General features: G+C 44.0%; 1 protein-coding gene across 2 annotated transcripts in view; it reads right to left on the bottom strand.

Annotated features, from left to right (window-relative positions):
* Positions 1 to 1,855: 1,855 nt before the first annotated feature.
* LOC107076989 (WW domain-binding protein 1) overlaps positions 1,856 to 14,854 on the bottom strand; it is a 34,265-nt gene continuing 21,266 nt past the window's right edge. For both annotated transcript variants that reach the window (XM_069191629.1, XM_069191655.1), the window contains one exon: positions 1,856 to 14,718. In XM_069191629.1, coding sequence (XP_069047730.1) covers positions 13,961 to 14,718 — 758 coding nt within the window. In that variant the 3' untranslated portion in view covers positions 1,856 to 13,960. The remainder of the gene's footprint in view (positions 14,719 to 14,854) is intronic.

Raw genomic sequence — 14,854 nt, 5'->3', positions numbered from 1 at the left:
GTTATAGTATAGTTATAGTAGTTTCTTCATGATCACAGAAGAAATTAAGCAATGAGATGGTTTAAAAGACCCCCCGTGGCTCTCCAGGACGTACGCCGGTGGGGACGGAGGGGTTCAATGGAAATGAATATTATGCTGGTGGTGGCGGAGGGGGGGATTCCGAGTACGGCCAGAGCTAGCTTCCAGATTACAGAGGAACAGAACCAAATAAGTTCAATAGGTGGTCTGCTCCCCCTTTTGTGTCCTTTCAGATGTAGATATTGTGCAGTTAAAGCGCCTGTGTATCCGAAGCAAGTCCTGGTTGCGTAAATCGTGACAGCAGTAAGTTGCTTCGGATAACAGCATCAACCCAACGTGCAGCCCAGCCCTGTTGTTGTTCTCGATGCTCCGGATTCTTTCCCCGAGCCAGCTGGACTAGATCCGAGGATCATCTAGCTTTTAACCACCTCATGTGTTATAGTGGTAGAATGGCCTCCTCCCCAACCTTTCTTATGTCCAGACTCTGGAATATCCCAGAGATGAGTGAGTTACCGATATAGTTACTGTGTGAAAAGACTTTCACAATAAATGTGTAGGGATACAGCATCAAACCGCCTTAGCAATAGGGATCGTGGATGGCATCCATTAAAAACTGAACAAACAAATTCGTTTTAAGCCATTAAAGACTTATACTGCACTTTAAAAGCAGTACAACATCCTTTGCATTCCTAGCACATCAGCTTCCCGTTTTTAAAAAGGGACTCGATCTCACCAACGCCTGTCGGTACCTGCGCCACCTGGTGGACATGATTGGAATAAGAAATATTTTTGAGACAAGTAGTGTATCACTTTACTGTACCTGTGTTCTATTTAATAGATTTCATCAGAAACAATAACGGGGAAACTACATCAGAGAGTTTGTCTTTACAAACTACACCCGATTCTGCTATTAGTAAGTTGCACTTGTATGTAGTATTGGATTTAGAAAAAATGGCAAAGGCTTTATTTCATGATTTTGTCTGGCACCTTGTTTAAAGTTAATATTGGCGAGTGCACATTGTGAGCTAAGAGTCGCCAAATTGATCAGCCTCACCTCAGGTGTGCTGTAGCTGTTAATTCTCCTCTATACCATCTCCTGAACCCCATCCGCTTTCCAAAGTCACTTTTTTATTTCACACGGTTCGTCTCCCACACTTCACTTACTGTCTTTGCTCACCATTTCCTGTCCTATGCCAACAAGCTTCCTGTGCTGCTTTATACACATGGATTTAACCTCTCTGCTTTTAAATGCTTTTTCCATTTTATACAGCAATTATTTTATTTACAAAAGTTGCATTGACTAAAGGCATCACCCAAATCAGTCAATATGTGAAATGACAAAGAAAAGTAATGCTAAATTTTAGCAGCAGCAGCTGTATGAGCATATTAAGCATTATTAAGTTTGTGTTCCACAACTGAGCACCCTAATAGTTGAATCAGTATCAAAAAGCTTAAATGAATCAAAAACAAAAACAGTGAGGTTCTAGAGCTTGCTACATGTGGTGTATAGCTCCAAGGGTAAGGAAGTATCAAATGAGCACACAGCGACAGAGGTGTCTCAGGCTGGTTAGTGAAAGTAGGCCGTAAGTAGTTTCAATGACCCATTCCTAATGCAGTACCATTACTGCATTCTGTTGGGCTGAGCCTTGTGGTTCTGATCCGCCTTCTGACCCCAAACACAACTTTAAAAGACATACAAGTAGGATAGGCATTGACCTCTCAGTGGGAATTCAAGAAATCAAGAAGTGAAGTCTTCAGAGTTCACTTTTTCAAACCTGGTACAGTTACCAATTCAGCATTTTCAACTGCTAACACAAAAACTGGAGAACGAGTCATGTGGAGCAGTTTGGAACATTTATTTTCACACAGCTTCACAGGCTGCTCATGAGCAACATCTACTGCCAAGTGCAATCAAGCAGAGTATTAAAAAAAACACATGGTACGACCTTTGACAAATGGAGAGAGGCGGACAAGAAGACAGCTGTTCAGTTTAAGACTTGGCAAACCTGTAAAAATGTACTGCTGGAAAAATTAGATCATGAGGTTATACAAAATAATAATTCAACCTGGTTCAGTGAGTAATACGAAGGAGCCTTATTACATTGGATTATAGATAACATCAAATAACTTTTCGTCCTCGATAGTACAATACATACAAAATGTCACGTGGCAGGATGTTCAAAGTTAAAACACATAAAAAAAGGTATGGCTGCCTCAAAAGTCTCACGTTGAAACTGCCTCTTTCTTTAGAGATCCAAATATGTATCAAACCAGCATCTGGCTAAACTGCTCACAAATGTCAAGTAACTGGCTATGGATGGCCATGTGAACTTCTGACACACACTGTGCCCATCAGCAAGATGATTTAATAGTACGATCAACAGCTGGTTCAAGAAGCCAGTCAGAACAGAAACAGCATGACAGGCTACATGGCCTCGTTATTAAATCTTTCACATGCTCTTAAATCACAGTACTGAAAATACAGCTACGTGTATGGCAAAAATGAAAACCCATGGAACACCCAGCAGCAACACGATTCAGACAGAGAACTGAATGAGCAACACAGCACATTTATACAATTGCTTAGAGTCTCACAAACATACTGTAGGTGCAAACAACACACTGACACAAAACGGGATGAGAGAGAAAATTATTTCTAAGCTGCCCTGGAGAAAATAAGAAACAAATAGTTACAGATAGCATTATACAATTTGCTCTCTGGAATGGATTTGAAAGGAATATGCTAAATCAGTCTTTGTTTTTTGGTCACACAAATGATAAAGGTCTTAAAACTGTACAGATGTACATTAAGACATGAAGCATATATGCTGATGCACTGTACAGAAGTATAGACTACAGGATGAGGAAGGGTTTGCTAACAGTCTAAAAGCTTGCCAGGTAAATGTGGGATTAGGGATAGAAGACAAGAGAGCTGCATCGTGTGTACCTGGTTTCAAATGCAAAGGATAAAGCATCTTCAAAGAACTACAGCCCTTTGCTACAAGGGTGTAAAATTTGCAAAACCATGTTTATGGTAAGGAGGTAGAAAGTTTGAACTGCTATTTCCAGCTACAGGTAGCGGACAAAAAAATGGAAACACCCATGTAAAGTCACTTAATAGGGCGCTGGGCCACCACATGGGCCAGTATGGTCTGTATGAGCCACAGCAGAGAGACTACCAGGGTCTGCAATTCTGCAGGAGGGATGCAGCACCATTCTTCCATCAGAAAGTCAGTCAGCTCATACCTGGCTAATGGAGGTGGGAAAACACGGTCTTAAGTGTCATTCCGTAATGTCCTGTAATTGCATGATTCAGTTCAGAATTGGTGACTGAGATGGCCATTACATATGGATAACAGTGTCATGCTCATCAAACCACTGAGCTCTGTGGATGGGGACATTGTCATCCTGGAAGACATCCCTCCCATCAGGAAAGAAATGCTGCAGCTTGGAGTGAAGATGCTCATTAGTGCCAATAAGTAACTCTTAACACTGATCTTCTCTTCTAAAGGAATGAATGCACCCAAACCATACCAGGAAAACGAGCCCCACAACATTGTACAGCCCTTCACTGTGGGAAACAAGCACTCTGGGCTGTAGTGTTTTTTTAGGTTGGCTCGACAGGTGCCCTTATCCAATTGGTGAGCACATGGTGAAGGATGATTCATCGGTCCATCTTGCATTTTTCTGCTGATCTGTAGTCCATCGCATCACAGAACTCATAAATGAGCGCTGACAGGTCTGATGAACAATTTGCGCACTGCAATCTGGCTGTGGTTTCACATTCTGTGATGCTCTCGGCACACAGTTTTTGATTAAACTGGCTGCACCCCAGGGTGAATTCTGCAGTCAATTGATGTGAAGTTCCTCACCTCTTTTTTTTGCACTTTTAATTACTGCCCAGATATCACAATCCTGATAGGATGAGCTGCCACCCACTATTGATGTCTTTCCTTCAGAGTTTTCATGCCCACATCACCTCAGACACCACTACTTGTGAAACATCGGCTAGTTGAGCTGCCTTGGTCGCTGAAGTTCCTCCCAAATGCACTCCAACAATCGCCCCATTTTCAAAGTCACTGAGGTCTCCTCTTGCGGTCATGCTAGCCAGAGAAACAGACAACCAGGCCTGTACGGCATGTTCATACATGACCCTTAGCATGCTGGGATGTCATGTCCTCAATGAACACATGAACCACATCTGTGTGGAAACCACTGCATTCCATATATTTGGTGTCCCTCGTTAAATAAGGTGTTTCCGTTTTTTTGTTCTTTCTTTTTCTCCTGTACTATCATTCTCCAGTCATTATGGGTCTTGATCTTGAGGCCGTCAACAAAAAGCACTCTGTGCCACAATGTGTTGTAGATTGACATTTTTCCAGAGGGGCCTAGAAAATCCTTATACCTGTCTCACAGCTAGGTTTAATCAAATCCCTGACAAACGACATGTATGAAAATACGCCTTTTATTTTTTAACATATTAGCCTGTGAGAATACCAGCCAACACACTTTTGAAATTATATTTGAGTCAGTAAAATTCATTTTCAAGTGAACAAACACAGCGCTGGTTTAACAGGGAAAAGTAACAACTTTTCAAAAGAAGGGAAGGCCGCCGATTTCTAGACTTGCCAGTTGGCACAGGGTTATCAAAGTATACAAAACATCTACAGGCAGGACAGGAAAGAATGCAGTAAAATAGAACTGCAGGGTGTCTGTGTAGAAATGCCACCCAGCTTTGTTTATTTTCCTTAATTAAAAGACAACAACCCCCCTCCAACATTCTGATTTATTTGAATGCCTCATTTTCTCCCTTTCATAGTCCTCATATTCTCCTATAAAGCACACAATCCTTCATGTACTGTACCAGAGTACACTAGACTCGGAGAGCTACTGCAACATACAAGCAAAACATGTCTCATTTAAAGGATGTGTTACTTTTACACTCAAGGTGTATCCTCAAGACAGCCTTTTCAGCACAATAAATTTTTCTATTTTGATTTTAAAATTTAATTTACTACAGGTGGATGCTGCACATTGGTGGTGGTGGAGGGGAGTCCCCATTACCTGTAAAGCGCTTTGAGTGGAGTGTCCAGAAAAGCGCTGTTAAGTGTAAGCAATTATTATTATTATTACATACTGAGCATAAAAAAACATCCCTTACGACAAATCCCCCCCAAAATGATAAAGTTTTCATGGTAATTACATTTTGTGTGTAGGTGGGGCACTGTCATATTTGACAGGCACAACACAGGTAATTGCATCATGCAGATCAACTTTTGTCATCAACAAGAGTCTACTGTGCAAGTCACAGCCTAGTAGTGTGTATGTTCACCATTGGAAACTGCAACTCTGGTTGGCGCCAGCTTGCGGATGCTGTGTTGTGCAATTCTGTCTCATTACACTCATGGGACAAGCATGGGCCTGTTTTCTAGTCGGTAGTTCTAGATACTGTACTTCATCCCCGATTATCTCACAGCCATTAAACTGGACTCGAATCTGGCCATTAGGGAATGACTGTTACTCTCTCATCTAACAAGAAGGTTTTGTTACAGTAGGAGCGTGTGGATCTGTGTTGTCCTTACTGTAATATTATTGCATCAGGATGAGACAGCAGGAAGGGCTGGTCAATTTATATCGTCATCCATCATGACAAGCAGAGCTCTGCAGAGACGCGACACTCCTCCCCTGCCCATCACAGGGCAGGACACAATAATTGTCCCTATTGAATAGGGAAATGGGAAATTAATAACAATTATTCATGTATCATTCTGCATGTCTGCACCAGCCATGCTAACATCCATCAGGGAGATGGACATCACCTTAAGAATTGCTAGCAACCATCCGTAAAAAGAGTGAAAAAAAACAAAACAATTATAGACCAATACATCTGACTAATATTACATGTAAAAGGATGGAAACAATTATATGAACTAAACTAGAGGATCATCTATATGGAAATAACATCCTAGGGATCAGTCAGCATGGATTTAGAAAATGTACATCTTGCCTAATCAACTGGTTGAAATTCTTTGAACAAACAAATGTAAAGGATACACAAAGAGCACGACATGGTGCATTAAGATTTTCAGAAGGCTTTTGGTCAAATTTATCATTAAAGATCAACTGTCATACAGCAGGTGGAAAGCATTCAGGGAAACAGGTATATGCATTGACAATAGGTAAATAATGGAAAACAGCACAGATAAGTACTGAATACTCAGTGGGATGATGTGAGCAGTGGAGTACAACAGGGATCTGTACTGGGACCACTATTCTTCCTAATCTATATCAATCATCTAGATTCTGCTACAGTTAGCAACCTCTTCAAGTTACCAAATTAGGAGGATTCGACAACACAATAGAAGCAAGCAAATTGAATTCAAAAAGACAAACTTCACGAATGAGCAAACACCTGGCAAAAGGCTTTTCATGTAAACGAGTGCAGAGTTTTCCACGTAGGAGGCAAAAATACAAAATGACAAACCACTGAGATAGAAGCTACTTATTTATAAGACTTGGGTGTTTATGTTGACATATTATGTACAGTACATATTTTAGATAATGTGGGGAAGCAACTAATAAGACAACCTAATACTTTATATAATCGAAAAAGCAGGAATATGAGGATGTTATGTTTAAACTGTACAATGCTCTGGTAAGGCCACACTTTAGTATTGTGTATAACTTTGGTCACCACATTATAGAAAAGATCAGTCCAAAGAAGAGCAAACAGGTACATTTAGGAGCTTAAGGGAAAGTCCTACACTGGAAGGGTGAAGGAACTGAACCTTTGTAGCCTTAGAGCAAGAAAACTAGGAGGGGACCCGACACACGTATTCAAAATTCCCAAAGGCATTAACAAAGTCAACCCACGGGACATCTTCAGAATACACAGTGAAACAAACCACAGGACACAAGTGCAAACTAGGTGGAAGTGCAATTAAACCCCAAGAAAAGGAGTTACATCTTTACCCGCAGAAGTATTGGAGTCTGAGAAAATCTACCCAGCCACATTGCTGAAGCCAATACCCTGAACTTTCATTCAAGAAACAGCTGGATGACAGCCACATACTGTAACAGTTAACCACCAGCTTCCAAACTGGCTAGGTGGGCCAAACAGCTTCCTCTTGTTTATAACCTTTCTTATGAGTTCCTTACAAAACCATGATTCATCGCTAAAGAGGACTTTGCTCTACTGTTGGCAAAAACCACCTGAGAAAGTCCGGGAACCCTGCACATGACGATCTTGGCCAGACAGGTAAAGTTCAAGTTCACGTTTATTTGTTATGGCAGCCATATACAGTACAAGCATACACTGGAACGAAATATCGTTCCTACTCGTCCACGGTGCAAATACCGACAAGACACTGACACAGACATTGTAGACGGGATACACATGGTGCAAATTACAAGGCAAATACATTATACAACATACACAACACACAGAGGGGATTTAAACCCTGTTTCTGGAATTGGGGTGGGTGCCAGTAGATTCCAGGGTGTTGAGGAGCCTGACAGCCTGCGGGAAGAAGCTGTTCCAGAGTCTGGTGGAGCTGGCCCGTACACTGCGATATCTTTTCCCAGATGGTAGGAGGGCAAAGAGTTTATGGGAGGGGTGGGAGGGGTCATCTTCTATACAGGAGGCCCTGTGTAAGCAGCGTTTATGATGGGTGACAGAAATGGAAGGGAGGGCGGCTCCAATGGTCTACAGGTGTACAGTACGCAGCTACGCAATATGACAGGGACGGTGCCGATGTCTGGTCTGGAGTGGGACCATAACCACACACTGACCCAGCAAGCTTAGCTAGTTTAAACCTTCATGCTGAAGGAACCTATGAGCTAAGAAGCTTTCTTTGAATCTCTAGATGGGTTCAAAGAAAGCTCTTACCCCACATCCATAAGACAAAATCGCACCTACTGTACAAGCCTCTGTTTTGCACCGAGCTCAAAATACTGCCCCTGCTGAATTTTGCACACAGCTGCTATCTAAATGCTCATTAAAATACATGCTGGTACTCTGTTCCCGTCTTCAGGAATTGCGACATCATTTATGTCATTTTCTATGTCAATCCTATGTCATCTGTTGCGTCATTTTTCATATGAGAAAAACACGCAAGTAAGCTTTTCATTGTACTCAGGTACATATCACTATAAACGTGAACTTGAATTTTAAGAATTGGGTTATTGTTTTGCACATTCCTGGCCAGCCAAGGTTTCTAGAAAAAAAGATGTAATTCATGTGTCCTCCGCTCAGATTTATTGACATAAAGGGAACGGAGGTCTTGGTTTATTGTCAAGGCTGACCTGAGTTGACTGCCCCAATCTCTCGCCTTGTTTACACCTGACCTTTCATAAAAATGTTTGTTTTCGTATGGAAATTTTGCTCATCTTCAAGAATAAAAGCCTGTTGTTCTGTTTGAAAAAAGTGAGTGAGAGACCAGCTTAACCTGTTGCAATAAAGAAATCGTGATTTGAATCTACAGAACCATTTATGGTTTTCTTAGTGGAGTCTAACAGTGCCATTTTCTTCAGTTGCCAGAAGATCACTATCCCATCTAGAGTAACTCCAGGATACCCTGAAATGGGACCAGGTTTTAATCTCTGGTCTTAATTGGGAGATTTAATCCTTTTCATCCCCAGTAGATTTTGGGGTTAACCTAATTGTCATGGTGGCAATTTCTTTTTACCATATTGCCTCTGAACAATTCTTCCTTTTACTTACTCCTCATCTACATTTCCTAGTTTGTAGGTCCTCATACAGTAGATAAATAGTTTTGCTAAATGAATTGTAAATGTATTTTGTTTTTTAATAATGTATGTACCATAATAAACAAACAACTTAAACAGGCTAGGTAAGGGGTTTTCCCCATACATTACAAAAGCTTAGAAAAAGATCATACAAGAAGATATAGTCTTCAGATATTTTTTAATGCCCAAGAGCAAATTATACAGCCAGCACATCTCTGTTCACTGAAACACACCTACTGTATGATTTCTGGATGCATGATTTGCTAGAACTATAAGCCTAAATGAAAGCACAAATAAAAATAAGGACAAAGGGACTAATGGTCTTTCTTCTACTAATATCTGGACACGTATCTTGTCACAGTCCTGGCTTTAAAGCAGACATAAAAAATGTCAAGATATTTATGCACACATTTGTAATTCTAGCCTCGTTCACATCGACTGTGAACTATGTTCCACTAAAATGAAAACTGATGATATAAAAGGAAGACCCAAAACAAATACTTCAGGCACATTTATATTTTTAAGAAGATGGGATCTGGTTGGTAAGAGAAATGGTTTTGCTGTAAGAGGATCACCTCATCAGCACTCAAGCTGTATTTCTCTGGAGTCACTCCCCTTCCATCCATTTTTTGATCCAGTTCAGTGTCACAGGGGAGCCAGAGCAAGCAATAAGCACAAGGCTGGATACACCTTGGATGAGACACCAGTCCACTGCAGGTGTACACACACACCCGGGCCAATGTTCCCAGAAGCCAATTAAACTACCAGCATGTTTTTGGGCTGTGGGAGGAAACTGGAGCACCTGGAGGAATCCCATGTGAGCCCAGAGAGAACATGCAGACTCCACCAAGATACCCCTCAAGAATTGAACCCAGGGCTCCAGCACTGCTAACCTCTGCGGTACCCTGCTGGAGTTACCATCATCTCTCAGATCTCAGATATGGTCATTACCAAACCAGTAACACACACGGTACACAGAAGCTGTGGTGCGGTACACTTGGAAGGAGGCTGATCAAAGCAAAAAAATATCTGTAGCAAACGAAATCTGGAAAACTGCACCTGGACCTGAACGCTTCTTGCGCGTGTCCAATGTGCCGCCATTCCAGAGTTTATTTTTCGCCACATGACCTCTCTAGACTTTTGCCGATTCAGTTTCCCAGTTAAAGAAACGTGAAGGCTATCCAGGTGGGGCCTCACACTGCTGGTGGTAGAGGGGAGTCCCCATTACCCCATTACCTGTAAAGCTCTTTGAGAGGAGTGTCCAGAAAGCGCTATATAAGTGTAACAAATTATCAATATGATCATCCAACAGTCTCTGGCTACTCTGCCTTATCTATCACTCAAGGGGTGTTCACAAGCAACACCGATTACTAACCCCACTGCTATACCTTCGTGTGGCTGTGCAGTTATTTTCGCCTGTGGCTGCACAAGGTGTTTGGCTGTTCTTTTCAAATCAAGGGGTGGGAGGACAAAAGTGGCTCAGTAAGCTTTGGAGATTTTGGATGGTAAACATTTAAAAAAACACAGGGAATGAGTGGTTTAAAAACAAACATTACAACCTGGAAACCTGCAACTGAAACTTTACATGTAATGAAATTAGATTAGTTTATTCTTAATTCTGAAATACTCCAAGTGGCAACATACTAGTGGAAAGAATACTACAAAATATATACTGCTTCAGCAAACACTGAAAAAATGCCTTTTCTTTCGAAAGCTTTTTTGCAATACCTGCATCTTGGCCACTAATAACATTTAAGCAAAAACACCTGCATGGAGGGCGTGAAGTTACATTTGTCAATGACTCTCCAGCAACTTTAGGCTGACACGCACTTGGAGCACAGCATAGGCTTTTAGAGGACACAGGTGTATGGAAACACCATGGAAGTGGATTGAAAACGGAGCACACAAGGCACTTCTTTACCCAAAAATTTGTGGGAGTCTGGAACAAGCTACCCAGTTGCTGAAGCCAATACCCTGGTTTGTTTCAAGAAACGACCGGTTGAGATCCTGGGATCAATAACCTACTTAATTCCCAAACGGCCTGCTCTCATTTGTAAAGTTTCTTTTGTGTGTGTGTGTGTGCTGAAAAGTTGCATTTTACTCAAACTGACACCTGCAGGAGCCGTGGAAAAAACCCAGTGAAGTCAGTGTCACGGGACCTCTCTCCCCCTCCCTCCAGCGCCCGAGATCACTGGTACCCTGTGACAGTCTCGAGGCTACACCATTCTATTCCCATTGTCAATAGGCAGCTCTGTTCTGGAACACACTCCTTTTATGATGTGCAAATGAGGCTGCGCGATACCGATTTAAATGTTTAAACAGGGATTTCACACACAGACTAAAACAAAGACTCCCTTGACCTAACAACCATGCACATTGACGGAGCTGAACTTGGAACACAAGATGGCATGTTTACAACTCTTGGCACGGTTAATATCCATTCTGTGACTCTTTATTTTTGCATGGCCTCTAGATCTTACAAGCTATGTAACAGTAACAGATCTGAAATAAGAAATCAAATTGCTTAGAATTAAATTTTCCTTCTGGACATCCCACCTCAGCAACAAATTTGCACTTAATAGAGTTCATTACCTTAAAAAGAACTGTTTCAGGCCATGGCAAGTTTTTTTAGACATTTCCTTCTGGGTCAGATGTATTACTATGCACTACGCAACGAATAATGTTCCAGGCCGTTTGTTTCGTTTCAGCTTGCTTCAGCCAAGTACAGTACAGCACACAAGCATTCGACAGTGCTTAAACACAGCAAGTTTCAAAATGCGACACATTTCCACAATCTGCTGAACAGAATTACATTTTGTTTTTATTTGACTGATTTGCACGCTCAGACATTCATCAAGGCTTGACGCACCCAGCCCGTTATCTAAGACGCTGCCACACACAGCAGTGCGTAACGGGTAAGGAGACCACCTCCGGAAAGCAGGTGAGACAGGTTAGTCCTTTACGTATGACCGGAGGCCAGCAGCAAGTACAGCCCGTCAGCGGTTAACGTCAGTAGTTTACGTCCAGGTGTACATGTCGAGCACAGCACTTTTTTAGCACAGGGTTTTAGCAATAGGCCACATATGCGTCAAATATTTTCTATTTCATACAAGAGGCAAGGGTCACCTCACAGAAATTAGACGCAGGCAGCACTGCGAAGCGTCGCAGCACACAAGAGAGCTGCAGGGACAGCTTTCCCTTTAAACGGCAAAATGACTCTTCGTTATCGGGCCGTCAGGGAGCAATTATTTCCTGGCATGTGAGGTCTCTGAAAGAAAGCGGGATAAAACAGTAGTCTAACAGAAAAAAAATACACCCTTTTAGAATTGCATTCGTTTTGAGATGGGTTTGGCGTCTGCTCTTATGAGTCCCCAAAAACAAATCGGAACGTCTCGCTCCTTAACATACCCTGAGAAAACAACAGTCTCGCAACACTTTTTTATACTTTTGTAGATAGTTTATATATCTGTATATAGCACAGGACTTGTATTCTGGTTTATGGGTGTTCATAACACTGTTGACAGTGCTCTTTTTATCCTAGGCTATGTGAAAATAGTCATTCAAATTATTCAAAACTGACCAAAAACAATCAACTCAAGAAAGTGAAGTTATATATGCAAATCTTAACTGTTTATGGGGTATCTGACATAAAACATGCAATGTAGGGAAGAAAATAATCCCCAATTTTAATTAGTGTCTTTTTGTTATATGTAATACAGATACTTTAAGCCACATGCTCTTTTTTGTACTGAGTATATCTTCAAAAGAAGAATTCTTTAGCTCACATATGATCTGGCGTCTTTCTCAGCAATGGCATTCAGTCCATGATCTCTAGGAAAAAACCTACGATCTGCTCCTGGCTCAAATACAGTACCATACTCCCGAAGTGTGAGAAAATGCCTCCTTTCAGTGCAGGACTTTCATTGCTTGTTTAAACAGCTCATACTGCCGACTCGGGTTCGGCCGGAAGTCTGTGTGCGAGGAAACACTTCGTAGAGGTGTTCGTAGAGATGCTAACTTATTTGATGAAGAGTAAATAACGCCCGCAAGTCCGATGCAATGAAGGTTTACATTCAACATCTCTGGTGAGGGAGGGGACCTTCGGGTGGGCTTTCACAACACCCCCAACTCGTTGGAGGGTGAAGTCTGGGCACGGCTCTTGTGAAGCTGGCGGACCCCCTTCACGGTGGGGGGAGGGTTTTTAAGAGAAAACGCCCAGAATCAGTTGGGCGCTGAACTCGCGCTTCTGCCCGAGGGATTCGATCACATACATCTTTACACACTACGTTATAAAGACAACCCTCTTTCACAGTCTCCTCTTTAAGGTCAAGAGGCCAGAAGAAAGAAGATCACCACGACGGAGTGGGTGGACTAGCATTTCACGCGATTCGTTTCGAGTGTCTTCTAAAAGGGACCCCAGTACCAGCTTGACAGCATAACGGGACAGAGACAAATGTATTATTGCCTTTGAATTGACACACGGTTCAAGCAGCATCAGAAATCAACGGCGCAACAACGAATCCAAGTCGTTAAGCGGGTTCTTGTTACATCAGGCTGGTTAGCGAGCAGCAGCGACTTCCCACCCATCCGCTGCTGATGAGATGCAGAAGCCTGTCAAGCCCGTGAGGATAATTAAGGGGGGTGTGAGTGCACGTCTTTTCAAAACAGAGGCGTACAAAACGGCAGATGTGTGAGCCGCTCAGTCAACAAGAAGGGGAGGTATAAAATGTATGCTGACTTCATGGTCGCACCAGCAGCTGGGTGCTATGCTTTATGCACGACTTCGGATCGCCAAGGCCAAACCAAGGAGCGGTTTTTACCGCTGCTTTGTTGTCGAAAGAGAAACGACTCTTTTGTTGCGCGACTTGTGTTCTTCCAGGCGAGAGGGAAACGGGCGCACTCGTCTTTCCCCGTCCTGTCGCTCTCGCCTCAACTCGTCTTCGCGCTCGCCGTCCACACAGGTTCGGTCACACCCACGGGACGTCCCCAGCGCTTGGGTTTTCGAAGCTCAGATGGGCGAGTGAGAAAATATTGCCGTCAGTGTCACATCCCCCCCCCCCCTCCCACCCCCTCAAAGGGCGATATCGGGATTCCAACTCGTTTTTCCCACCTCGGAATACTTTGTGTTCCTCTTCTTCTGTTTTTTCTTCCCCCCCCGTTTGCTTGTTTTCCTCTTGCCCTGTCCGCTCTGGCTTCACACGGACTCCACAGTGATGACGGACTCCCGGCTGAGCTGCAGGGCAGCGGCGGCACTGGCACACAAGCTGGCACGCTCCTCGGGGACCGGGTCGCCGGCCTGGCAGTGCTGCGGCGCCTGGGGGGCCTGGGTTCTGTTGGTGCAGTCCACGCTGTCGTGAAGGAAGCTTGCGGCGTCCTTGGCCCCCGCCTCTCCCCTCCCCTCCTGCTCCCCCTCCTCTTCCTCCTCCTCCTCCTCGTCCTCGCTCTCCACCTGGCAGCGGCACACCTCGATGCCCGAGTCCCCGGTGAGCCGGCGGTGACGGTAGTGGCCCTCGTCAGCCTCTGCCTCGTCCTCGTCCTCCGCGTCCGAGGCGCCCCCCGCCGGCTCGAAGACGTCCACGTTGGAGGAGAAGAGGGCGTGCTTGGGAGGAGACTGGCTCGCCCCGGGGCAGGCCGGCTCTGCCCCGGCCCCGGGGGAGTCGGTGCTGGGCGGCCGGGAGTCTGCCGCCTCGCTGGGCGTGCTGGCGTGGCTGGTGTCGGTCTCGTCGGTGACCTGGACGGAGAAGGAGGTGCTGCTGGGGGAGGAGGCGGAGCAGGACTCGCAGGAGCAGCTGGTGTAGTTGTCGGAGCTCTGGGACGACGTCATGCCGCTGGGCCCCGCCTGGGCGTACTGGCCCCCCTGCAGGGCAAAAACCGTGCTGTAGGGAGGCGGGGGTGTGTTGGGCCGGGCCGCAACCTCTTCGTAGGACGGCAGCTTGAAGGAGGCCAAGAAACCTGCAGGGATCGGGATCGACAAACACATAACATCACTTTATTGGCCCTATACAATTTCTTGTATTAGGAATTTGTCTTTTCGCATACCCCAGCTTGCTCTCCATGAGACACACAGACAGAGAGAGAAGCTGGGGGT

The sequence above is a fragment of the Lepisosteus oculatus genome, chromosome 1, assembly GCF_040954835.1.
Source record: "Lepisosteus oculatus isolate fLepOcu1 chromosome 1, fLepOcu1.hap2, whole genome shotgun sequence".
NCBI lineage: Eukaryota > Metazoa > Chordata > Actinopteri > Semionotiformes > Lepisosteidae > Lepisosteus > Lepisosteus oculatus.
This window is presented reverse-complemented; position numbering and strand designations above follow the sequence as displayed.